This window comes from Tarenaya hassleriana, unplaced genomic scaffold (genome assembly GCF_000463585.1).
Source record: "Tarenaya hassleriana unplaced genomic scaffold, ASM46358v1 Cleome3, whole genome shotgun sequence".
Classification (NCBI taxonomy): domain Eukaryota; kingdom Viridiplantae; phylum Streptophyta; class Magnoliopsida; order Brassicales; family Cleomaceae; genus Tarenaya; species Tarenaya hassleriana.
The window spans coordinates 1,268,850-1,294,000 of NW_010966177.1; the positions used below are offsets into that span (position 1 = coordinate 1,268,850).

Genomic DNA, 25,151 nt, shown 5'->3' on the forward strand with positions numbered 1-25,151 from the left:
TAGAAATTAAAAAAATGGTGTATTTTTTAAAATTTTAAAATTCATGTATTTATTTGAGATTTTTTATATAAATTCATAGATTTATATGCATTTTTCTAAAATAAATAAATAAAATTATAATAGATAAGAAAAAATAAATAATAAAATAAATAAATACAAAATAAATAAATATATTTAAATATTTATTTATATTTATTAATTTATTTTTTTAATTTGTAAATTATTTATTTATTTATTTTATTTAATTGAGGTAGAATATCCGAATTTGTTACGTCTTTTTTTGTTGATAATTTTTTATGTTATTTGTATTTAAGGATTTATTTGTCAATCTTTTTAAAAAATATATATTTTATTATTATAAATGACACAATAAAATATTTATTAGGATTAAGAATACGAAATTTAAATCGTGATAAGAGAAAAATATAAGGATTTTATTTCGAGTTGTGTATAACAAAAAAAATCCATTTTGTTATACTATTTATTACAACTCATGATAAATGATAGATTAAAACTAATACATTTAATATATATATTTTTCTTAACGTAGGTAATGTCATACATATAGGTGGCATAATATTTCATATCATCTTATGTGGAGGCGCCCCCGGAAAACGACGGCATCTCGTGCTTATCTCACAACCAGGAGTGTAAGGATTTGCCGGTGTTGGTGGCTTGCACATCTCGGGATGTGTCGGGCTGCACCCGGGAGGGTCATCTCCCCCCATTGCCGGATTCCCGATGGTCACCGCCTCGATCTTGTCCGAGAACAGGCATGTGCTTACCAACATTCCAATGAACAAAACTCCAATGGTGTTCTTGAAACCGACCATGATATATATATAGATTCAGACCAGCAAAAGTGTGTTTGTGTGTTGAAGAGCTCGTGAGTTTTTCTTTTCTTTTAACTTGTGTGAGTGTGTAGATTTGTGGTACATAATTCTTGTTATTTATAGTGATCAAGATGAATACAAAGATGGTAATAATCGTAAAAATAGATTTGCGAAATCTATTATGTTAACCTAAATAGGAATCAAATCGCGGGTTTTATCCATATATATATGATTTTTGTTATAATGGTGATACCCAATGAAGCTCGAACTGTGGTTATATATATGATTATATGGTCATGAATCATTGATAGTTGAACCATATCATTGAAAATTGTGACTGTAGATTCATGCATGTGGTTATTCTTATACTAACCAACATTCTTAATTTTCCCCAAGTTATATAAATACTTACAAACTTGCATGTATTTTTTTTCACATATAATGATATATTTATTATATAGTTTCCCATACATCAGATATGTTACCTATTTCTCTCGCATATAACGAGATTTGTTACCGGATTAATTTAGTCTCTCACACACCATATATGTATTATACTAGTAAAAATATCTTATGTTGTAATATAAAAAAAAGGGAAAAACCCTAAAAATTCCCAAACTTGTAATTCGGAGTAATATTAATTCCCAAACTTGTAGAGGTGTCTATTAATTTCCAAACTTGCAAAATTGAACACGTTAAATCCTGAACTTGTTAAACGGTTTCATAATCGTCCATAGCGTAATTTCGTCAAAAAAATGAGTTGACCGATCCGACGTGGCGCGTGATGTGGCAATAATTTTATGAGTTGGCTCGCCACGTCACGCGCCACGTCAGATCGGTCAACTCGTTTTTTGACCAAATAACGCTATGGACGATTATGGAACCGTTTAACAAATTCAGGATTTAACGTGTTCTATTTTACAAGGTTGGGAATTAATAGGCACATCTACAAGTTTAGGAATAAAAAAATATATTAAAAAAGATATTTCTAAATTAAATATATTTTTTCCAAATATCTTTTTTAATATATTTTTCTAAAATAATTAATAATCAATTTAAATTTAGAATATTTGATAGAAAAAATACTATTATTAGATTATTTTTTCTATAACAAAATATAGTTATTATTATAATAAAATCTGGACCTAAAGTTATATAACTAAAGTTGATATATATATAATCAATTTAGAAATTAAAAGATAGTCATACTTTATTCACAAAAACCCTGAAAATTCATGAACTTGTGTTTTGGAGTAATATTAATTTTCAAACTTGTAGAGGTGTCTATTAATTCTTAAACTTGTAAAATTGAACACGTTAAATCCTGAACTTGTTAAACGGTTCCATAATCATCCATAGCGTTTTTTGGTAAAAAAACGAGTGGACCGATCCGACGTGGCGCGAGATGTGGTGAGTCAACTCAGAAAATTATCGCCACGTCACGCGCTACGTCGGATCGGTCAACTTGTTTTTTTTTTACCAAATAACGATATAGACGATTATGGAACCATTTAACAAGTTCAGGATTTAACATGTTCAATTTTGCAAGTTTATGAATTAATAGACACCTCTACAAGTTCAGAAATTAATATTACTCCAAAATACAAGTTGAGAATTTTTAAGGGTTTTTCACTAAAAAAAAATCATTTCATTTGTAAAACATTACATCCCCTCTTCGAGTATCGTATTATATATGTCGTTAACATGTATACGGATCGTATTGTCTGTTTTAAGGCAAAGATATTTGTCCTAATTAAATGCATCATCTTTAATAACCATTTGACACATAATTCGCGAGAACGGTGGTAATAATGGATTCATCGGCGAACCCTATATACAAAATAAAATAATGGTTTTAAATACATGAAGATAATTGTTTATTAATTACAAGGGTTTGTGATCGATGTCCACCGTTTAAATAAAAGTTCATATTTTTTTTTTTATCGTTTTTCCGAGTTTGCGAAGAGAGAGATTATTAAGGGGAAGAACAACGGAAACAATGGTGCAAAGTATTTGATGATTAATTAGCATCTTTACATGAAAAAAAAATGTTTGTTTAATCAATCTCTCTAATTATCAACTTTTAATCAATAATAATAATTAATGTATCGGTATTTGGAACTCTATATGATGTAAATGAAAATGGAATGTTTGTTGAGTCCAAATCTACATGCAGCTTACGTGGAACAGTGGGACCCACTTTACATTGCTAAATATTTATTTAATTATTTATTTTCTCCTGTTTTATTTGGGTTTGGAGTCGCTTTCTGCGCTGCGTTTTCTTCCTCCCTTCCCAGCCCTTATTTGTAATCCTATGTAGAGAAGAACTCTCTCCCTTCTTTCTCTCTTCTCTGTCTCTCAATCAAATCCTTTCGGCTGGAAAGGAGATCCCGCGATTTTCCTCTTCGAAGACGGCGAAGAGCCCTAATTTTGATGCGACCCTTCGTCATTCATCCACACAAGATTCTGAATCCGCGGCGCTGATTCTGTTCTTGGTTCGCCATGGCGGAATTGGGGCAACAGACGGTGGAGTTCTCCTCTCTGGTCAGTCGAGCCGCAGAGGAATCGTACTCGTCGCTCAAGGAACTCGTGGAGAAGTCCAAGTCGGCGGAGCTGTCGGATACGGACAAGAAGATTAGCCTCCTCAAGTACATCGTCAAGACCCAGCAGCGGATGCTTCGTCTCAATGTGCTCGCCAAGTGGTGCAAACAGGTTCGTCTTTTCAGCTGTATAGCTTCGTTCTATTGCTTACGTTTGCGCGTCGATGAGAAAATTCTGGGCTTTTCATGGAACCAACTTAGATGGTGAAATTAGGGGTTTGTTCGTCCGATTTCAAGATTTATCAGGTTTTGGTTAGTTTCCTACGTCATGAAGAGTGTGCTATCATGTTGTTTGTTGGGTTTTGGATTGTGTCTCTTTTAGATTGGAGAAAAGTGGTGAATTTGGGAAGGTTTCATGAATGAGCTTGATGGGTTTTTGTTGTTTCAGGTCTACACTAGTTGTGAGAAGCTTGTATTGTATCTTCATCAGTAGTTGATCCATCTTTTTGTAGCTTAGGTTTTTCTTTTGGAATTATTGCATGGAACAGCTTGAAGTGGTGTGATGTTCTTTGGGCACTTGTTGAGCCTATCTTCATCAGTAGTCCTTGTTGAGTCTCGGTTTTACCAAATAAGCTTTTCTTTTTCCCGTCGTTCTTGCTTTCTGGAGCGAATCAATGAATAAAAAGGCGATCTATATATGTTTAGATTTCACTTTCCGGAGTGCGGAAAAAAGTTGAAAACTCTGCCTATAATTTGGATACAAGCATTGGTTGCATTGTGAGATTTAATTTCTCCATGAACTGGTCAGGCTAGGCATTCATACATTTTTCTGGATTAAGCTTATTTCTTGGGCATTCGGTGTTAATAATGACTCCTGTGATTATCCTGTTCTCATGTAGTTTGCATTTGATTTCGACTTGAGTTCTTCTAGTTCTATTTAGTATAATGTTTCCTTGTAACTTCGTGTGCTTACTTGGATTACTGTGGGATTCTATTATCTTTCATATTGTAGGAAAAAAATGTCTATCTTTTCACCAGAATTCACAAGTAGCTGCTTGAGACCCAACATGTTACATTCTCTAAAAGCACATGTCCTGGATTTATTGATACTTGTACTTTCTCCATCAATGAAGTTAGCAATCAGAACATATAGTTAGCTGCCGATTCTCATTCATATCACTTGTCCTCCTGGGTGCAGGTTCCCCTAATAAAATATTGCCAGGACCTCGGGAGCACGTTATCAGCTCATGATATATGCTTCACACAAGCAGCAGATTCACTGTTTTTTATGCATGAAGGCCTTCAACAAGCCCGTGCACCTGTATATGATGTTTCATCTGCTGTCGAGATTTTACTAACAGGATCTTATCAGAGGTTGCCAAAATGTATAGAAGATGTGGGCATGCAGAGCTCATTGGATGAGCATCAGCAGAAACCAGCTCTAAAAAAGCTGGACGCACTTGTTCGTTCCAAACTTCTAGAAATTACACTTCCGAAAGAAATAGCTGAGGTGAAAGTTTCCAAAGGTACAGCGATGCTATGTGTGGATGGGGAATTTAAGGTTCTTGTTACCCTTGGTTACCGGGGTCACTTATCAATGTGGAGGATATTGCATCTAGATTTACTTGTTGGTGAAACAAGTGGCCCCATTACACTCGAAGTGACTAGACGGCATGCCCTTGGTGATTACTTAGAGCGTAGAATGTCAGTGGCAGAAAACCCATTTACAATATTATATTCAGTGCTCCATGAACTTTGTGTTACACTTGTCATGGACACTGTCATAAGGCAGGTCCAAGCTCTTCGGCAGGGAAGATGGAAAGATGCAATTCGCTTTGAGCTAATTTCTGATACTGGTACCATGCAAGTGAATCAAGAAGGAGAGGCAGATTCTGTTGGTCTTCGAACCCCGGGAGTGAAACTTATGTATTGGTTGGATTCTGATAAAAACTCTGGACCGTTCATTAAGATTGAACCAGGATCAGACCTCCAGATTAGGTGTCGTCATAGCACATTTATAGTTGACCCACTAACTGGAAAGGAGGCTGAGTTTTCTCTTGATCAGAGCTGTATTGATGTGGAAAAGCTTCTGCATAAAGCCATATGTTGTAACAGATATACTCGTCTTCTTGAAATTCAGAAAGAGCTTCTGAAAAATGTCCGAATCTCTCGTGCTCCTAGTGATGTCATTCTTCAACCCCTCCTGGATAAGCCTGGTGTTGAGGCCAAAAAGGTTGGTCCAAATTTATTGCTGGTATTTTTATTGCTTGAGGCTTTTGGTGTGCTAGTTCTTTCCATGATTTGAGTGAACTTGGACTTTTCATTAGAATCTGTGACCTTTCATTAGAATGTGTAGGTCAAATATTTTATGCAGAATTCAGTAGTAGGATTTGCATTCCTCCAGACACTTGTACATCAGTTGCTGACTATGCTTTTGGACAATGCCCTCTCTTTCAAGCTAACCGAGAGCTAGATCTAGTTAGGTGACAAGAAATTAAGCATACTTAAGAAGTTTGAACACACTCTGGATTGCCCACTGTAATCAATTAAACCGCGATGCACTATTGACTTTTTAGGGGAGCCGGTTAGCTTGGTCCATCTATTTAGTGCTATTAGTGTTGCAAATTGCAAGATTATCAGCATTTCTTGCTTTCGCCCTTCTTTCAGGGAGATGGCAAGGTGAATGGTAATGAACAAGTTGAGCCAGAAGTCTTACATGTGCGCGCTTATGGTTCACTGTTTTTCACGCTTGGGGTAAATATAAGGTATATCAGTGATCGTATTTATATCCACTGTCTTCCTATCCCATATACTCTTTCTATTTTGAATTTCATGTGTTTCTGTGTTTACAAGAATTGCAAATCATAGATTACTACTCTTGCTGTGGATTGTTGTCTTTTGGTTTGTTTTAAACTTCTTATGACCACTTGTAGTAATTCTCCAAGTGGTGGTGAATATACCTATCAGGATTATGGCCATGGAATTTGTATAGAATTTTCAGTGCAGGGCTTTTCTGACTCGTGTTAATAATTGCAGGACTGGACGATTTCTTCTTCATTCATCGAAGAGTATCTTGACACCCTCCATCCTGGAGGAATTTGAAGATGCTTTAAATCAAGGGAATATGTCTGCTGTGGAGGCCTTTACCAAGTTGAGAATCAAAAGCATTTTGCATCTTTTTGCTGCTGTTGGCAAGTTTTTGGGCCTTGAGGTAATAATAATCTTTGCCTCTTTCAAGCCTGTAGTTGGAGTTCTCATGGGAATTCTGTATTTGATTTGACTCTTCCAGGTCTATGAACATGGTTTTGCTGCAAGCAAAGCTCCTAAGAACCTCGTGGATGATTCAAGCATCTTGATCTTGGGATTCCCTGATTGTGGAAGCTCTCACCTTTTGCTTATGGAGCTTGATAATGATTTTACACCAATGTTCAAATTGGTAGAAACTCAGATGGATACAGCTGGCAAACCCCCGCAGTCTTTAAATGATCTGAGCAATGTTTTGCGGGAGAAGAAAATTGATGTTGGTCAGATGCGGATTCGTGAGGATGAACTTAATTTGATTACGCCTGATGTGACTAGATTTCTTTCTTCATTTCCAGATGTCAAGGGCTTAAATCAAGCGTCTGAACATGATCATCCTGGATTGGGTGGCGTTGAGGGTTTGTCTGAACTGAGTCAAAGTCCAATGAATTTCTCTAGTATCGTAGATGAAGTGTTTGGACTTGAAAAAGGGGCATCTGCATTTACTTTACATGATCAGCATGGTCCAATCCCTGGGGTAGTTCCATCGTTGGCTAGCTATAATAATGGTTCCTTGTATAATTTGCAATCTACTTCCTTTAATTCTTTATCATCCCTCCCTGGGAAGGCTTCTGCTACGAAGAAGCTTGTTATTTCTAACTCTGACCATGATTTAGCTTCCCTTAGATTTCCTGACTTGGTCGAGGGTAGCACGGTGGACAGAGACCGGAAGAATTTGTTGAATGATTCTTCTAGACTATTGTCTCCATCTATGTCCACTGGGGCCCGAGTCTCTGTGTCGGGTGGCAGACTGGTCTCAGGCTCATTGTCTTCGCTGCCTCCCGTATGTAAGCACATGTGATTTTTGACATTCATAGAACACATCTATATATGTTTCTGCACTTGTTTACTTACCATGATTAACTTGTGAATATTTGCAGCACAAACATCAGACGATCAGAAGTCACGGAAACGTTCAGCATCAGATTTGCTAGGCTTGATCCCGTCTCTTCAAGGAGTGGGAGCTGTTACTGGTCCCAACAAGAGAAGGAAAACTTCTGAATTGGTACCGAGTCTGTCCGCTACACCGCAGACCATTTCTGCTGCTGCAACAACAAAATTCTCTGGATGCAGTTATGGAGATCTCATAGCTGAAGCAAGCAAGGGAAATGCACCATCCAGTATTTTTGTCTATGCCCTTCTCCATGTGGTCAGGCATTCTTCATTGTCCATAAAGCACGCCAAACTAACTAGCCAGATGGAGGCACTGTATATTCAATATGTTGAGGAAATGGATCTGGGAAATGCATCATCCAATATATGGTTCCGTCTACCATTTGCCCATAGTGATTCATGGCAACAAATATGCTTGCAGCTTGGCAGGCCAGGAAGCATGCGTTGGGATGTGAAAATCAATGACCAACACTTCAGGGATATTTGGGAACTTCAAAAGGGAAGTAAAAACATGCCATGGGGATCTGGAGTTCGCATAGCAAACTCGTCCGATGTGGATTCTCATATCTGTTATGATCCCGAAGGTGTTGTTCTGAGTTATCGATCTGTGGAAGCTGACAGTATAAAGAGGCTTGTGGCTGACATCCGACGGCTTTCAAATGCTAGAATGTTTTCCCTTGGTATGCGAAAATTACTTGGCATAAGACCAGATGACAAAACAGAAGAATGCAGCCTCAGCCCAGATGTTAAAGGACAGGCTGCAGGAAAAGGCTCTATCGAGCCAGCTGATAGACTGTCAGAGCAGATGAGGAGGGCTTTCAAGATAGAGGCAGTGGGATTAACAAGTTTGTGGTTTAGTTTTGGTTCGGGTCTCTTAGCTCGTTTTGTTGTTGAGTGGGAATCGGGTAAAGATGGATGCACCATGCATGTTTCTCCCGACCAACTGTGGCCCCATACAAAAGTAAGCTATCTTACTTCTTAGCTATATCTTCATGTTGACGCCTTAACTAATAATTCTTTTTTTGTTCATGAAGTTGATGCTGTTCTTCTTCTGTCTCTCTGGCTGCAATTCTAGAAACATATACTAACCCTGTTTTCCCATTCTTTTTTCGTTTTCTTTTTCTGCAGTTCTTGGAGGATTTCATAAATGGAGCAGAGATTGCATCTCTTCTTGATTGCATTCGTCTTACTGCTGGGCCGTTACATGCTCTAGCAGCTGCAACTCGACCTGCTCGGGCTGGGCCTGCCACCGGATCTCCTGTTGTGCCTGCAGCGGTTGCTTCAATTTCAAGACAGTTAAATCAGATGCAGCAAACTCAGGGAACTTCCACTGCAAGTTCAGCTTCCCCTAATACCGGACAGACGACTTCAGCAAATGCTGCTGCTCTTGGGGGAAGTTATAGCCTTCATGGGGCTGCCATGTTAACAGCTGTTGGGCGAAGTGGACCTGGAATCGTTCCAAGCTCTCTCTTGCCCATTGATGTCTCCGTGGTACTTCGTGGTCCCTATTGGATAAGGATCATATACCGTAAGCGGTTTGCAGTAGACATGAGATGCTTTGCTGGAGATCAGGTCTGGTTGCAACCTGCAACACCACCAAAGGGTGGTGCCTCTATTGGGGGTTCCCTGCCATGCCCCCAGTTCAGACCTTTCATCATGGAGCATGTTGCTCAAGAATTAAATGGGTTAGAACCAAATTTGACTCCTGGAGCAGCAAATGCAAACACTACAAACCAAAATCCAGGTGCACAATTAGTAACAGCCAGTGGGAGTAGAGCCAATTTCCCCGCCGCTACTGCGATGTCAAGGGCAGCTAACCCGGCAGCTGGTTTGAGTCGTGCTGGTGGTGTTGCTACTTCTGCATTGAGTGTTGTTGGCTCTGGATTGCCTGTGCGAAGATCTCCTGGCAGTACGATGCCTGCACACGTAAGAGGTGAACTAAACACAGCAATTATTGGTCTTGGTGATGATGGTGGTTATGGAGGTGGATGGGTTCCTCTTGTGGCTCTTAAAAAGGTTTTAAGGGGTATTCTCAAATATCTTGGAGTGCTATGGTTATTTGCTCAGTTACCCGACCTCTTGAGAGAGATCTTAGGTTCAATTTTGAAGGAGAATGAAGGTGCTCTCTTGAATTTGGACCAAGAACAGCCTGCACTGCGCTTCTTTGTTGGGTTAGCTACCGATAAACTAGGGTTTCATTTACGTGTTCATCTATTTTACTTGCATGTGTCATGAGGCTATCGTGCTAATTTTTCAATTGTTTTTTGTTTGTTTCCCGTAGTGGCTACGTCTTTGCGGTGAGTGTCCATAGAGTTCAGCTTCTTCTTCAAGTCCTCAGTGTGAAGCGTTTCCATCACCAGCAGCAGCAGCAACAACAGCAGCAAAATGCTTCCACTGCTCAAGAGGAACTGACCCAATCTGAGATAGGAGAAATATGCGACTACTTCAGTCGTCGTGTTGCATCAGAGCCCTACGATGCTTCAAGGGTTGCCTCTTTCATAACCCTTCTCACATTACCCATACCGGTCTTGAGGGAGTTTCTGAAACTGATAGCATGGAAGAAGGGATTGTCATCCCAATCACAAGCTGGAGAGGTAGCTCCTGGTCAGAGGCCACGCATTGAGTTATGTCTTGAGAATCATTATTATGGTAGTGAGGTAGACAACAACGGTTGTGGAGCAAAGAGCAATATACATTATGATCGGCCCCATAATTCAGTTGACTTTGCATTGACTGTTGTCCTTGATCCGGCTCATATACCCCATATAAACGCTGCTGGAGGAGCCGCATGGTTGCCCTACTGTGTCTTGGTCAGGTTAAGGTATTTATTCGGTGAAAACCCGAGCGTGACGTTTCTTGGGATGGAAGGAAGCCATGGAGGTCGGGCATGTTGGCAGCGCATTGAGGACTGGGAGAAATTTAAACAGAGAGTGGCACGTACGGTGGAAGTTAATGGTTCTTCTTCTGCAGGAGACATGACACAGGGGAAACTAAGAATAGTTGCAGACAGTGTCCAGAGAACGTTGCATTTGTGCCTCCAAGGACTGAGAGAGGGAAACCCCACCTCTGGAAATCCTAGCTAGCTCCTCCCCCATATTCTCATGGTTCCGTACAACAGGGACAAAACTGAATCAGAAACAGTAGTACTTGCAACAACTATAGAGCTTGTTCTTCTCTTCAGCCTTCCAAGTCAGGAACTTGTTTCTCCAATCATTCTGGTTAGGAAGTTCGTCTTATGCTTTTTCTCCCTATGTACATATACATGTCACTGAAGAGGAAAACTGGTTTTGTTTATGTCTCTCTGCCTCTGAAGAACGCCCAGCAAATGAAACTGGCTTCTTGGTCACCTTGTCTCAGTTTTGATTGTCAGTCTGTAATTTACAGATTTCAGGATCTTGGGTCCAGTTTCTCCAGTAGAATAAAACGTTCTTTGGTTTTCCTCCATTCTGTGTCGAAGCTTTTTTTTTCGGGTCACTCGCGGAACTCTCTGTTCCTTGTTTTACCCGTTCTGTTTCTGAACCCTGGATTATGCATATCACACAGACAAGGGTGCAGAGAAGGACCTGTTTCTGTAACTTGATTCTTGTAAATGGTTCCTATGTCGATGTTTTCCCAAGAAATGCCACAAAAAGTATATCTATGTTAGCATAGAGCATATGGTATTTGCATAAACTGAAAATTTAGATATTTTCACAAACTGAAAAGCATACCCAGAAGAAGAAATTGCCTCAGGTGGAATTTGTGATGTATACAATGCTGGGAGGAGAAGAAAGACAAGAAGCTAGAGGAATTATGTCATAGTAGCATTGCCTAACATAAATAAAGAATGAAGAACTTTAGCACGAACACGTTAAAAATTGTCAAGTTTAACCTCCAGACAGAGTCTGAATCTCTCCCCTGCCTAGGGTTTCAAGCCTTCTTGAAACGGGGACGTTATGGTGCTGCGAATACGTTTCTGCAGATGCTCCAAACTGGAAACTCTATGGAGTGAAGCTGTTCTCCCCATCTTGCACCCGGTCAAGGCCTTGCTTGTGGCCGAAGCAATCTCGGCCGCATTCTCTGTGTTGGTGTTACTTGTGGCCAGAGAATTGTTGGGGGAAGCCTGGAAAATGTGGCTCTTGGGGTCATCTTGCACTGCTTCCGTGGATGTCTCGGAGGGAATGCCATTGAAAGACGGAACAGATACCATGGAAACATCCGGCATGGCGTGTAACATAGAGTTTAAGCCTGTGATTCTCTTCACTGTCTCCTCGGCCATTTTCACCTGGGAGAAATGTTTAACAGCGTCAATCGGGTTACAAGAATTACTGGCCAGTCGGGCAAGCTCGTAAGCATTCGATCCAGGACTGACGACTATGGTGAATGATGCAAAATATATGCAATATAAGAAGGTGGGGAGGTTGTTTTGACAATTTCATCACCAAAGACCTTTTTATATTTGGAATGTTACAGAGCGAAAATCAGATAATATACACAGAGACGGCTACAGATCGTCACAGTTTAACAGGCAAACAGTCTTGAGATTCCTAGGAATGGATGCCTTAACCTCCCTCAAGAAACAGGGAAGGTCTGATTCAACTGGTCCTTAGGGATCTTACTATACCTGTTCATATATGGCCGCCATCATTGGGGCCATGCATAACAACAATGGTCCCACCAATATCTAACCCTAACTTGTGTGGGGCTATGATTGCAATCTGATTGAGAATCAGTTACTCCAGTACGTGGGAACCGTTCAGTGGGTATTACCTTAGCTCGTAAAGTTTCAACATTAGCTTTCAAAATTCTGTTCTCCACAGCAGCGTTATTAGAAGACTGGGTTATATCAGTGAAACTTTTCAAGAGAGTAGCATTCTCTGCACGCAGCTGAGATACCTGATCAGAAACATGAAATGAGATCGCATATCCATGTCTGAAAGAGAGGGGGAAGAAATTCAGAAGAAAGAAAATCGTGAGATGTACATACTTGTGTCTCTAGCTCCGTCAAGTGTGCCTGCTTTCTTCTCCTGGATCTTCTAGCAGACTCCCTGTTCGACAGCATCCTGTGGAACGGAAAACAGACAAGTACAGACTACATTCAAGAACAAATCACATACAAGACTTGTGGATTCATCTAATTCGTTCAGCTAACATTAGGATGACAAAATGTCCAAAGTTTTGTTTTTTTTCCAGCCTAAGTGCACAAGATTTTTTATGACTTCTCCCAGAACCAGTAAATCAGGACAACTCTATTCACCACATACAGCCGATGAACCAGTCAATCAGGACAACATTATCCAGTTCTTCGGAGGAGACACGTATTTCAGCTGATTAGGTCTTCAAGAAGCTAACTCGGCACCGAATATATGATTCTTCACCATGAAGCTGATTTTTTTCCTTGGACAACTTTGGATGGTTGGGATACCAATTCCTCAAAGCAAAAGAACAAGAGGAAATGCAATTACCTTCTCACACGTTTAGCATCGCGGGAGCCTATATTGCCAGGTGTTTCTGTTTCACCATCAGCTTCTTCGTCACCAGAGAGCTCAGATCCACTTGTTATAGACTTGACAGGAGCACTAGGTTTCTTTGGTGTAGCTGCACAAGAAAGAATGCCAACTGATTTGACAGCTCATGAAGAAAGGATATGAATAGACCGCAACACGTGTTTTTTTTTTCTGAAATCCATTCAAACCCAATCACTGAATCTCATAAAGCATCAGTGGAAACCTTTGGAAGGATCAGGATATGATTGTTGTGATGCACTGGAAGCCTGTGCTCCACTGTCGGCTCCTCCAGGGGTTTCCTGAGGTTTCGTGAAAGATGCCTATTGATATTAAAACCGTAAGTTAATAAACTTTCACTCGACTGGCTATGAAACATCTGGCTCTCCACATGATCTTTGACGTTTCTTTTTCCTAGAAACAAGTTTTCGAGAAACCATAACCAAAACATAAGATCTTCTATGCATCCCAACTTTCTCGGAGACCAAACATCAACTAGAAAGAAAAGAGAAACAAACAAGGAACAAAAACGATATATTTCTTCCTGAAACTTATACGATCCGGCCGGGAGAGAGTGAGGAAGCTTACCCTTTTCATGGCTACAGCAGCGCAAGCTAAATTGAGTTTGCTCTTCAGGTAAGCCCGATACTCCTCCGAATCAACCGGAACACTCTGATAAGAATATCCTACGGCGGAGGTACCGAAATTCTCCGTAATTTCTCCGGCACCAGCATCGGCAGCAGAGGAGGAAAAGGAGGATTCTAGGATGAACCGCTGAAATGCCCATTCAGAGGCGCTACGGTTCATCCTCTCCGTTCCATCGGAATCTCCTAAGACCGCATCCGCCGTCTCCATGGCAGGCGCCGGCGGCCAAGTCTCGCCGGAGATTTCTTCGACGGAGAAAACCCTTTCCATTTGAATTCCTTCCACTTCAACTTTTCCTACGATTTCTCAAGAGTTTGTTTTCTCTTCTTTATCCAATTGGCAAAAGTTTAAATTTTATATATGTTTCCTTTTTCCTTTTTTATATATATATTCTCATTATGCCCAAAAAACACATTCCATGCCACATTTATCATGTGACCATTTATAATATTCGCATGCCTCAACTAAATCTTGTCGTCTTCCTCAGTTTCCATGGGAGCCATTCATTCAAAGCCACCAACCAATCATTGCAAAGATTTGGTTGATGACGTGTTCCAAAAGCTTTGGAACACACACACACACACAAAAAAGAACAAGGGGATGATGAAACAGTTTATGATCAACAACACAAAGAGGAAACCCTCCCAACACTATGGAACTCAAAGCCACTTGACAATAACTATGATCTTCTGTCCTGTCTGTCTTCAACCTCGGAACTCAAGACCAAACCGAAACATAATACATCTTAAAACACATCCATCCATCATTGTAGAACAAGCAAACATGGCAGCATTTGACAAACATGTTATGCTTTCCAATGGAAGTTATACCCTAATATCTGTATCATCCTTCCATCGGAGATGTCCAAAATACCCTAATACTGTAGCTGAAATCTTAGGTATCTGCCTTACAGAAACTGCGAACCTGTCTTCTCGTGAAGGTTGTAGGATTAAGAGAAAAGCTGGAAGCTTTCACTCTTTTCCATCGGCGGCTCGGAGTGAGCCCAACTGAACTGGAGCTTGAGTTCCCACCACCTTGGAAGACCCGTAAGCCGACACATCAGCACCCTGAGACTTCTCTTTCTCGATCTGTTCCTTGATCCAGAAGTATGTGATTCTAAGCCCTTCCTGTTCAATCAACGGATCAAACCCATGATGAAACAGTTCAAGATTTTTAACAGGTTTTTTTGTATATTCCTATCAGTCACAAGTGATAAAGTATCATCCTTTTCACAGTATCTGCATGCATACACACCAAGAGAACAATATACGAAGGCTGCCACAGTAGAAAGGAATATGTGAAGTTTTGTACCTTCAATCTCATTGTGGGAGCCCAGCCAAGCTTCTCCTTGATAAGGGTATTGTCTGAGTTACGGCCTCGGACACCTTCAGGACCAGGGATGTGGTGAATAGGTAGTTTTTTGCCGTCAAAGCTCAGAACCATCTCGGCCATCTCGTTCATGCTAACCATTTCATCACTCCCAATGTTTACAGGCTCCCGGAAATCTGATTTCGTCAGCCTAAATGAGAGAGTTATCAATGGTTCATTCAGACATATATATATATATCATATGAACTTACTTCCACCTACTATATGGTCACCCGATTTTCGGGTTTAAGGTTCTCCAAAGTAATGCACACCTGAGTACGCCTTCCACACACTCGTCGATGAAGGTAAAAGAACGGGTCTGAAGCCCATCTCCCCACATCTCAAACCTATCAGTCGAAGTGAGAGCCTTTCTGCAGAAAGCAGCTGGAGCCTTCTCTCTTCCTCCTGGATTTCACCAAATGGCAACAAAAAATTCAACAATGAAACCGATTGGTTTAAGAAATAGTGGTTCAAAGCAAAGAAGACGGGTTTTTTACCTTTCCATGTTCCAAAAGGACCATAAATGTTATGGAACCTTCCAATGCGGCACTCAATTCCGAAATCTTTGTTGTAGTGCTTGCACAACTCCTCGGTTGCAAGTTTCTCCAACCCATAAGCGTCTTGAGGCTATATCCACAAAATAAATCATCCATCACACGAGGAAAACACGTATTTTCACCAAATGTAAATCGGTAGAGGTCACAAACCTCTGCAGGCCAAGCATCTGATTCCTTCAGGCTCACATTAGTGTCCAGCTGCTTGAATTCCGGGTAGATACACGCGCTTGAAGCATAGAAAAACCTGAAGAGGAAAAAAAAAAGCGAATTTCAATCTTTAACATGTTTAAGCAAAACCCAGATGTTCTAAATTCAAGATACATGCTCTGGAACAACAATCAGACCTCTTAACTCCATTTATCCTAGCGGCCTCGATCATGTTGAAGCTGATCATTGTGTTGTTATACATGATAACAGAGTGGTTGGACTGGATGAAACCCATACCACCCATATCCGCAGCCAAGTTGAAGACATGGTCAACTCCATTGGTGACCTTGAGGCAATTGTCCATCACCCTGAGATCAACAAGGTGGAATTCATGGCAGAACATGTCCTCGGTCATGTGCTCGTTCTTCTTCCAATCAGAAGCAATAACGTAATGCCCCTCGCTCTTCAGACGGCGGGCAATGTGAGAAGCGATGAAACCTCCAGCGCCGGTGATTGAAATCCTTAGCTTCTCAGACGGCCAGTAGGGCTCTCTTTCGAGCTCCTTGTAAGTGTAGGCACCGTAATCAGTTCCATTGCTGCTTCCCATGCTGCAGTGAAGAACAAGGCAGAGGAAATTACCAAACTTTACATGAAACAACAAAAGCTACATCTTATTCCTATAATCATGGAATTCGAAGAAGATATTGCTTAATTCTTAAGGGGAAACATGAATCACAATCTGGATGAACAGATGAATGCCCAGATGTTCAAAGCTTAAGCCAATTCCAGCTAAAGAGGGATAAATCAAAATACAAATACATAGAAACCTGAGAATATACCTTGCTGGAATCAGCAAAAACGAATCACAGAACAATAGAATCTCATGCAACATCAAAGTAAAAACATCATGCGTGAGAAACCCACGAAAAAATCGCATGCGCAGATAAAACGAATTTCTCGAGAAGTCCAAAATGTTGAAAAAACCTAGACAAAGAATTCCATCCCCTATATTACATGGAGGAGGAGAAAAACCAAACGGAGACGAGAATTAGTGAAACCAGAGAAATCTACGTGAAACCCAGACCAGATCTTTACCTGAAAAGCCTGAAGCTTTTCGAAGAGATCGGCGACGATGAAGAAGATAATGCAGAGGAGAGGAAAGAGAAGCGATGAAAGGCACGATCTTGCAGGAGTGAGGAGATGATTGTGTATTTATAGAGAGACAGAGCAATACCACTCGTTTAATTTCCCAGTGCAATCGTTCCATATTTATCTTTGTCGATCGAGAGATCGAGAGAGAGAGAGAGAGAGAGAGAGGATATTCCAATGAATATGAAAAGTATAAAATTCTAATTTTCTATTTCATTTCTTTTAATAAAGGAAATAAAAATAAAACTGTGAAGTTCGTTAGAAAGATACGAACATTTGATCTACCGTTTAATCTGAACTAAAATTGGTTTAACGTTTTTACCGATTTTAATTAAATACCTACCCGGTATTATTTTATTATTATATTTTTAAAATTAATGTAGATTTTTTTGTTCTCTTGCAACACTACATTCAATTATTAACATTTGCAAAAAAAAAAAAAATCATATTAACTCATACAATAGAATTAGAATTTATTATAAATTTATGACGGAAGTTTTAGTAAAATACAAAACATAAATAGATTTCTAAGGGGAAAATATCAACAAGAAAAAATATGTTAAAAAGGTAGAATAGGCTCTACACTATTTAGAAACGTTCCAAGTATATATAGAATTGTATATATTTTTCTTATTGCACACACACACACACATATATATATATATATATATATATCACTTTTTTGTTTTTTTTTAACAAAAAAAAACTTCTTAAAAATAACCTTAGAAAGAAATAATAAAATGATAGTCCACATCGAATAATATTTTCACTGGGTAAATATTGCAATTCGGCCGCAAGAAGAGCTTTATTGCAATTCGACCCCGTTGGTTTTGAGATTACAATTTGGTATGGGCCCAATTTATTGATAGAAATGCATATTGGGCCTTACAACACCGGCCCAATGTGTCTTTATTGAAACGGCGACGTCTGGATAGACGATGGTAAGGCGCTTCGTGTATATTTATCATATATATATATATATATGATTGTCTATGTATTCACCAAATATATTTATCAAATACCTGAAGGTTTTATGAGTGGATTTAACTAATGATATTTCTTGAAAACGTTTTACATTTAATGGATTAATATATATTTATTTCGTATTATAGATTCTCGATGGTTCTAATTAACCACGTGCTTTTGGTGACGAATTTCGTGCGCTCTTTTATCTGGGATTATATTCTTTAAATAAAAAAAAAATTGTGCGTGTTATGTTAATTCCAATTCCATTAATCAAATTCAACATAAAAAAATGAAATATTTATTTAAAATTCAAAATATTTTTTACTGATCAACGACATTCGGTACATATATATATATATATATATATGTGTGTGTATATCAGAAATTCACTCCACCACTTAGAATAATCTCCGGCTCAAAACGGAGGATTTCTTGGTCGACAAGCAACTTCTTCGTCTCCTCTTCCGGCAACGTCACCGTCACCGTCCTCCCAAACCCTTTTTCCGGCGATGGAGTCACCACGATCACTCCCTCTCTCCCGGAGTTTCCGATCATGCAGCTCACGTGAGACGGCCTCTCTCCGCCGTCGAACACCGCCTCGTACATCGACGGCTCTCCTTCCACGACCATATGCTCCATGCTCACCACCGTCAGATCTGAACCGTACATTTGAACCGCCTCCGGCCCTAACCGTTTCAAACCGGACAAGATCTGGTCTCCGTCCAGATTCGCCACGTGGCGGTTTATCATCCGTGCCACGTGACCGATCCTGGTATCGTCTGTGTGAGAGAGCTCCAGCGATGAGAAATGCAACGCGTTTCCGAAGAAACCGTACGGAACCGGGTCCGGCAATAGCCTCCTGATATCTACGCATATTGTGACGGAACTGCGGTTGCGACTGTGGTCGCGTTTGGCGTTTGCGATGCGGGAGGAGAAAAGGGCGGCGAATACGTCGAACGGTGAGGCGTCGGGGAATATGCCGGCGACCGATTCCTCGAGGCATCGCCTGAATGCATAGGCTGAGAATCTGAACGTGGCTGTGGCGGTTGCGGTTGCGGTGGTGGGTGTTTCCAAGGATGGGGAGTTAACGGCGTTGGTGTTGATCAGGGGTGAGAAGGAAGGAGGGTGGGAGATGGGCTGACGGCGTTGGGCTTCCGTCCATGACTTGAAAAGAAAGATGAGTGAAGTTGGGTCAGCTTGCTTGTGGGAGCAACTTAGCCCAATAGCTGCCCCTCCCCCTTCAAATTCATTTATCTGCCCATTTGTTGTACACAAAAATATAAATAAAAATAAAGATATTATTATGAATATCAAGTTATACGCTTCAATATTATAAGTCCATTTAAATTAAAAAAAATCAAATCAAATTTTCTATTTTACTACTTCAAAATATTTAGGTGTGAGATTAAATATACATTTATTAGATATTCAATTTTCATGACAGGCTTCGTAAATATAGTTTTTTTTGGGGGGGGCAAGCTCCAATGAAAAATTCGGGTTTCATCTTTTATGGATGTTTTGCCTTATAATATGTAACATATATATTGAAAATAAACTAAATATGAATATTATAAAAATGTCAACAAATATAAACAGAAGATCAATAAAGAAAGTGAATTAAAATAAAGGTCATAATTAGTTAACTAACTAAAAAAAACACTGTAACATTAGCTTTTGGAAATCTATACTATACCCCAACATATTTTCATTAAAATAATAACTTTTTGAAAAAGAAACCTAATAAATAAAATGAAATTAACCTGAATACGAAATGGAGACCAAATACTGGGATCCTCAGGCATAGCCTCCCACACCGTCAGATCTCTCTCCTCGTTCCCATCGGCAGATCTCAGCCATTCATCCAATCCCACACCCACTCTCGCCTTAAGGATCCGTACGCCCGCGTCGTTGCACTTCACCTCCCATTTCCGGGTCTCCGGGTTCCGGGCGACCCGACCCGTAACGGGCGGGTAAAACGACAGGAGCTCCGACAGCGAGACCCGGACGGAGTCGAGGTCAAACGACGAGAACGGGCTTCGACGGTAGTAGAAGATGACGTGGACGGTGTGTTGATCCATGGCGTGGTCAATATCGGTCAACGGGTGGATCCGTCCCGGACCCGTCGGCTTGCTGGATACGGGTTCCGGGCGACCCGACCCGTAACGGGCGGGTAAAACGACAGGAGCTCCGACAGCGAGACCCGGACGGAGTCGAGGTCAAACGACGAGAACGGGCTTCGACGGTAGTAGAAGATGACGTGGACGGTGTGTTGATCCATGGCGTGGTCAATATCGGTCAACGGGTGGATCCGTCCCGGACCCGTCGGCTTGCTGGATACCGCCGTTAGTATCCCGTTGATCTCGACCCGCCGGCTCTTTCGGGTGTCCTCCATGTTTTTTTTTTTTTTGAGTTTGGTTGTGTAAAATTTACGATAATGGTTTTGTGAGTTGAACACATGTTATATGTGCTTCTATATAAAGAAACCATTTTATATTTGAAAAATATAAATTAGTAGTATTTCATTAAATGTTCACCTATTTATTCGTGAAAATTATTGTGTTCGCTGATAATTAAAAAAAATATTATACCAAGTCCGTCATTAAATTTACTTTTTATTTTTATCATTTTTTTAACCAGAATGATTCCAAGCCTTCGATCCGACTACACATAAACTTGGTCGATCCGACTACACATAAACTTGGGATCAATCTTTGTATATTTGTATATGGACCATTTTATTTTTATGATTTCTAAATGAATTGGTACGGCTGTAAGTGATAGAGATTAATTTCTAGGCAATAGGCGTATGCATGTTTGATTTTTTAAAAAATAACATTTTTATATCAGCATTAGTGTTTATTATATGATCAAATATCTCAATTTTTGACGTAATTTAGTGTTTAATTTTTTTTTTTGGTGGTTCTATGGCTGACATATATATATCACGATGAAGAAGACGCGTCGTTACCACCAATAAAGGTACGGCGATACGATATAGCAATAAAACTGACATGACGTCATACAAACAGAAAACAAAAATTAATTTGCCTATAAATATCGTTTTGGTTTGATTGGCCGGACAACAAAATGAAAAAGTTTGGGCAATAAAATAAAACTTATGAAACAATAAATTTTAATACATATAAGTGTATTATTATTAATGTAATGCAATTATTTTCTATTAAACAGAGTCAAACCACACGAAAGCTCGAACTCCAAATTTTGATATTTTTTATATATTTTTTGATACTTTTTCCAAAATTATTCTCTTCATTAATAATAGGAAAAATCCCAAAATAATACCTGAACTTTTCAATTTTGACAAAATAAAATCTAAACTTTGTTTTTTATCAAATAAAACCTGAACTTAATTTTTTACTTGCCACGTAAGATGTCGGAACGCCACGTCAGCAATAGGATTAAAAATGACAAAGATTATAAAGTTCAGGTTTATTTTTGACTGAAATATGAAGTTCAGGTTTTATTTGATAAAAAACAAAGTTCAGATTTTATTTTGCCAAAATTGAGAAGTTCAGGTATTATTTTAGGATATTCCCTTAAGGTAATATTATTAATTACAATATTATATGAGAGAAAAAATGAAAACATCATAATTAAAAAAGGGTATTTTAGACAAACTTTTATTTTATTTTAATATGCATATTGAAAGTTAAAACGTCAAATAAAACTAAACAAGGGATATATATCAACATCTTCTATATATATATATATATATAATATTATGGGAAGCTGCAAAGGCGTTAGTTGAGAAGCTGTCGATGGAGAGAGGAGAGCGAGGTTGTTTACATTAATTGCATTAAATGAAACCCTATCCCTTCTATTTCAGCAGCTGTATTAATCGTTACTTCCTATGCCACACCAATCACCAACCCATCCCTATCCAAGCTGGCAAATAAATAGATGCCAGATACTCTCGCGAATATATATATATATGCGTATATATTGAATGTCTTTTTTCAAATTGATGCATTTTTTATTTTAAAATTTTGGGTCCACAGATCTATCAAAAACATGTTAGATATTTTGTGTCAAAGTCAGGAGGGAGAGATTATTAGAAGTCATGGAAAAACATAACAGAATCATCGAGTTTGAAACGAGAACAAGACAGAAGCAGCCTCTTCTCTTTGATTCTGTTCAGTCTCTCCTTCAGTTTCCCTTCCAGCTTTCCCAATGGCAGAGACAGCAGCTGCAACCCAAAAAACCCAAAATACTGTAACCCCTCCTCCCCCCCATCGATACATACACACATATATACACATGCATATATATATCATAGTCACCCAAAGATACATCACTTTCTAAACACTAACACAAATCAGTTCAGGGGCATGAGTGGATATATACCGATTAAGGACTTTGATTAAAAAGGAGTTGGAGTATTTAAAGTGATGGACTAACCTCCTTCTCCTGATCAAGCTCATGGTTCAGACGGAGACTCAGATTTAAAGAAGCATGAAACATCTCATCTAATAGTCTCCTCCATAGAATCGGTTGGTTCACCTTCCATAACAAGAACGGGATATATCTTCCCGCAACGACTAATTTCTGCGAGAAGAAGAAGAAGGAAAAAAAAAAACTCCTGCTACTTATAATAAGTTGAAAGATTAGGTTTTTTTGCTTTATGGATGCAACTGATGTCACTTCCAGTTTACCTATCTTTGCATATTGATTGTGAAGACCACGACATAAGCTGCTGTCCCATAAAAAATGGCAGAAGCCATTTCAATTTTCATAACCGGGTATGTGCTTTTTTTTAAATTAGTTAACATCAATACCCTTTCAATCTGATCTCTGTCTTTCAATTTCAGTAACAAGTATCCAGCTATATAGAAAGTTGGAAACAGATAAAAACTTCAGAAGCCAATATGCCAAGTTCCTATGCAGATCAAGGCAACGCATTTCGGGCATCCAATTCTAACCAACAAGCAATGCAGAGCAGCACAGACAAAGACAAAAACGGAAATATATACCTCCATATGCAAGTATTCGTCCTTCCACATCTTCAAGAGAATTTTTGGTGTATCTTTCTTTCCGGACAAAGCAGCATCTGCAATCTACAGTAAAAAAGGAAAAATTGGAATCACAATTACTATTCTTCACAAAGCAGCATCTGCAATCTACAGTAAAAAAAGGAAAAATTGGAATCACAATTACTATTCTTCAAAATTAACCCCATAACCACTGCCCACATGATTTCCCTGCTGCTTGAATGCGTATCAAACTGTTTATAACATCAAAACACAGATTTGGTTGGTTTTTCGACTGGATCAGTCTACATATTAACTTTTTACTAGGTTCAACGTGATTACATTTTATCCACCAGGGAACCTTAGTCGAAGTTCAAACTTCTAACGAAATGATCCAACAGCAAGCACTTGCCAAGTGGAGTCAGTTCTCAAAATTTTCAGACCGTTCAAACACAATCTCTAAGTTGATTCAACATCGTGATCCAGCGGAATGACTGCCAGTTTGGCTTAAGATAATGGATTAGAAAAATGGTATTACCTTGTCGGTCTCAACTAGACGACCTTCTTGTGACAAATACCTGAACATTCTGCAAGCGTCCTTCCCATATCTTCTCAAAACAACTGATTCTATCTGAACCATGTGACAGATCATCAAACATCTCATCTCAATTCAATCCTACAAGAACACTTCATACGAGTGTTCAAAATATTTGTGATGAAGGCAATGAAATAGAAGAGACCTCATCTTTCTGTGCTACTCCAATTATGCTCTTAAAGTCTGCACAGGAAATGGGGAATATTTTAAGTAAAAAAAACAAAGTTCCACTTAATGGGATTTTAACCGAAGGATGAGGAAGCAGTACCAACTACATAGGAGTCACCGGATTCTACCACAAATGCTGGTAGATACGTTGAATTAGAACACAACTGGTCAAGGCAATCTCCAACATGCTCCATTGTCATATTTCGACCAGCTTCACTCTTTATAACCTCTTCAAAAATGGAATCGATTGACACAGGAGCTGCAAGGAATCATTTCTTAGTCATATAATTTGGTGAGAAAGTTTTAGTTCAGAATGAAATTACTGATAAAAGTTTCACCAGAAAGTGGCGGATAAAAATTAAAATCCTCAAAACAGAATGTGCTGACCCCTCAAGACGTCGGAACATAACAGAATATCAGTATAATCTGCTTATATCAATATGATCACTTTAACTTATTTTTAATCTGTTCATGCCTTCATGGAATGTTTCACTAAAGTTACTGGATGAGGGATTGTCCCCAAAAATACCTGACTTTTCTACTTTCACCTTCTTCTCCTGATATCTTGTTATTTCCAACATTGCACCCAAGACAATGGCAGCTTTGTCATCCTTGCGATCTTTCACAATCTCGACACATGCCTTAAAATGGGGAATAAATATCTTAAAAACAGTATGGAACAAGAATATGAAGTAGTGTGATGACATAATGAGTGAAAAAAATAGACCAGAGAATTTCTTATTAAACAAAAAGAATATTCATAATGTCAAATTAAATACCCACCCAAACCACAGAAATCTCCCTCCATCACCGATAAATATGATCAATTTTAACTATGTATGCAACAGCCGCATTGAAGAACACAGATATCTCACCTTATGTCTAAGGCGGTGGATGAATCCCTCGAAACTGGGACGCCAAACTAATTGATTGTTTGAATCTGATAATTTCACATTTGAATCCGCATCACCATGTTTACGCTGTAATATATCATTCAAAGGTAAAACATTGACAAGTAACATTCCATGCAATATGTTATATGAGGCAATGTTACTGTAGCAATCTTCATACCTTAACCCCAGAGATGTTTCCAGAGGGACTACTACCATCATTATCAAAAGATGAATTGGACTCTTGTTCTAATATTAGTGGAAATCTTATTGCTTCAACTGGAGTAGCTGCTTCAAGAACACGTTCTTCTAAGGTTGCCACCTCAATAATCTACAGAATCCCAGAAGGTCGTAAACTGATGCTAAATTATCATAACAAACACATAAATAGAACTCAAATCTCATATAGCCAGCTTTTATATAGTAAATGATAAATAAGGTCACAGTTTTAAAATTTAAATACTAAACAAATATTTCCAACAACATAAATGGCAGGAAGCTTCCCGGTAATGTTCCTACCACAAATCAGAACAACCTTACCACATACCTTAGCAGATTTTGAACCTCTTTTCTTTGGAGCAGATTCTTCTTCAGTGGGCGCACCAAGAACTGGTTCAGGAGCAGGAGT

At 39.1% G+C, this 25,151-nt stretch overlaps 5 protein-coding genes across 7 annotated transcripts in view; 1 reads left to right on the forward strand and 4 right to left on the reverse strand.

The window, feature by feature from the left end:
* The first annotated feature begins 3,126 nt into the window (after window positions 1–3,126).
* LOC104818630 (mediator of RNA polymerase II transcription subunit 14-like) lies at window positions 3,127–11,009 on the forward strand. The gene is made up of 8 exons (XM_010548290.2): window positions 3,127–3,545; window positions 4,572–5,606; window positions 6,041–6,138; window positions 6,410–6,584; window positions 6,663–7,461; window positions 7,555–8,528; window positions 8,696–9,738; window positions 9,849–11,009. The coding sequence occupies exons 1-8, from the start codon at window positions 3,336–3,338 to the stop codon at window positions 10,648–10,650; spliced, it is 5,136 nt and encodes a 1,711-aa protein (XP_010546592.1). The 5' UTR covers window positions 3,127–3,335; the 3' UTR covers window positions 10,651–11,009.
* A 298-nt stretch (window positions 11,010–11,307) lies between these two features.
* Window positions 11,308–13,986, reverse strand: LOC104820087 (basic leucine zipper 63-like). Of its 2 annotated transcripts, none has more exons than XM_019203283.1 (6): window positions 13,639–13,986; window positions 13,277–13,352; window positions 13,012–13,144; window positions 12,534–12,609; window positions 12,317–12,442; window positions 11,308–11,831 (listed from the first exon to the last, which is right to left on the reverse strand). In XM_019203283.1, the coding sequence occupies exons 1-6, from the start codon at window positions 13,963–13,965 to the stop codon at window positions 11,469–11,471; spliced, it is 1,101 nt and encodes a 366-aa protein (XP_019058828.1). In that variant the 5' UTR covers window positions 13,966–13,986; the 3' UTR covers window positions 11,308–11,468. The 2 variants fall into 2 exon arrangements, with proteins under 2 accessions (XP_019058828.1, XP_010548761.1); XM_010550459.2 differs by having other exon boundaries at window positions 13,277–13,373.
* Window positions 13,987–14,296: 310 nt separating this feature from the next.
* LOC104818631 (GDP-mannose 3,5-epimerase) lies at window positions 14,297–17,014 on the reverse strand. Its single transcript, XM_010548291.2, has 7 exons — window positions 16,863–17,014; window positions 15,965–16,375; window positions 15,771–15,864; window positions 15,561–15,690; window positions 15,336–15,468; window positions 15,007–15,214; window positions 14,297–14,822 (listed from the first exon to the last, which is right to left on the reverse strand). Exons 2-7 carry the CDS (start codon window positions 16,372–16,374, stop codon window positions 14,667–14,669), a joined length of 1,131 nt encoding a protein of 376 aa, XP_010546593.1. The 5' UTR covers window position 16,375; window positions 16,863–17,014; the 3' UTR covers window positions 14,297–14,666.
* A 1,230-nt stretch (window positions 17,015–18,244) lies between these two features.
* Window positions 18,245–20,331, reverse strand: LOC104818632 (protein ECERIFERUM 26-like). Of its 2 annotated transcripts, none has more exons than XM_010548294.2 (3): window positions 20,202–20,331; window positions 19,643–20,001; window positions 18,245–19,136 (listed from the first exon to the last, which is right to left on the reverse strand). In XM_010548294.2, exons 1-3 carry the CDS (start codon window positions 20,272–20,274, stop codon window positions 18,261–18,263), a joined length of 1,308 nt encoding a protein of 435 aa, XP_010546596.1. In that variant the 5' UTR covers window positions 20,275–20,331; the 3' UTR covers window positions 18,245–18,260. The 2 variants fall into 2 exon arrangements, with proteins under 2 accessions (XP_010546596.1, XP_010546595.1); XM_010548293.2 differs by having other exon boundaries at window positions 19,643–19,839; window positions 20,040–20,331.
* Window positions 20,332–21,904: 1,573 nt separating this feature from the next.
* The window catches only part of LOC104818634, a 5,993-nt gene continuing 2,746 nt past the window's right edge, over window positions 21,905–25,151 (reverse strand). The window contains exons 7-16 of the mRNA XM_019203099.1: window positions 25,071–25,147; window positions 24,705–24,854; window positions 24,509–24,613; window positions 24,163–24,274; window positions 23,734–23,892; window positions 23,611–23,648; window positions 23,409–23,501; window positions 22,874–22,957; window positions 22,302–22,448; window positions 21,905–22,089 (exon numbers count right to left, since the gene is read on the reverse strand). Coding sequence (XP_019058644.1) covers window positions 21,955–22,089; window positions 22,302–22,448; window positions 22,874–22,957; window positions 23,409–23,501; window positions 23,611–23,648; window positions 23,734–23,892; window positions 24,163–24,274; window positions 24,509–24,613; window positions 24,705–24,854; window positions 25,071–25,147 — 1,100 coding nt within the window. The 3' untranslated portion in view covers window positions 21,905–21,954. The remainder of the gene's footprint in view (window positions 22,090–22,301; window positions 22,449–22,873; window positions 22,958–23,408; window positions 23,502–23,610; window positions 23,649–23,733; window positions 23,893–24,162; window positions 24,275–24,508; window positions 24,614–24,704; window positions 24,855–25,070; window positions 25,148–25,151) is intronic.

Excerpts from the sequence above, each read along its gene's own strand:
- LOC104818630 (XM_010548290.2), top strand. The coding sequence starts at position 3,336 with ATGGCGGAATTGGGGCAACAGACGGTGGAGTTCTCCTCTCTGGTCAGT. Across the intron at positions 3,546-4,571 it reads TCGCCAAGTGGTGCAAACAG|GTTCCCCTAATAAAATATTG; the intron begins GTTCGTCTTTTC and ends TCCTGGGTGCAG. Across the intron at positions 8,529-8,695 it reads AACTGTGGCCCCATACAAAA|TTCTTGGAGGATTTCATAAA; the intron begins GTAAGCTATCTT and ends CTTTTTCTGCAG.
- LOC104820087 (XM_010550459.2), bottom strand. The coding sequence starts at position 13,965 with ATGGAAAGGGTTTTCTCCGTCGAAGAAATCTCCGGCGAGACTTGGCCG. Across the intron at positions 12,610-13,011 it reads GATGCTAAACGTGTGAGAAG|GATGCTGTCGAACAGGGAGT; the intron begins GTAATTGCATTT and ends TCCGTTCCACAG. Across the intron at positions 12,443-12,533 it reads TGACGGAGCTAGAGACACAA|GTATCTCAGCTGCGTGCAGA; the intron begins GTATGTACATCT and ends GTTTCTGATCAG.
- LOC104818631 (XM_010548291.2), bottom strand. The coding sequence starts at position 16,374 with ATGGGAAGCAGCAATGGAACTGATTACGGTGCCTACACTTACAAGGAG. Across the intron at positions 15,865-15,964 it reads AGGATAAATGGAGTTAAGAG|GTTTTTCTATGCTTCAAGCG; the intron begins GTCTGATTGTTG and ends TTTCCTCTTCAG. Across the intron at positions 14,823-15,006 it reads CTCCCACAATGAGATTGAAG|GAAGGGCTTAGAATCACATA; the intron begins GTACAAAACTTC and ends TTGATTGAACAG.
- LOC104818632 (XM_010548294.2), bottom strand. The coding sequence starts at position 20,274 with ATGGAGGACACCCGAAAGAGCCGGCGGGTCGAGATCAACGGGATACTA. Across the intron at positions 20,002-20,201 it reads GGTATCCAGCAAGCCGACGG|GTCCGGGACGGATCCACCCG; the intron begins GTCCGGGACGGA and ends GCAAGCCGACGG. Across the intron at positions 19,137-19,642 it reads GGTCTCCATTTCGTATTCAG|ATAAATGAATTTGAAGGGGG; the intron begins GTTAATTTCATT and ends ACAAATGGGCAG.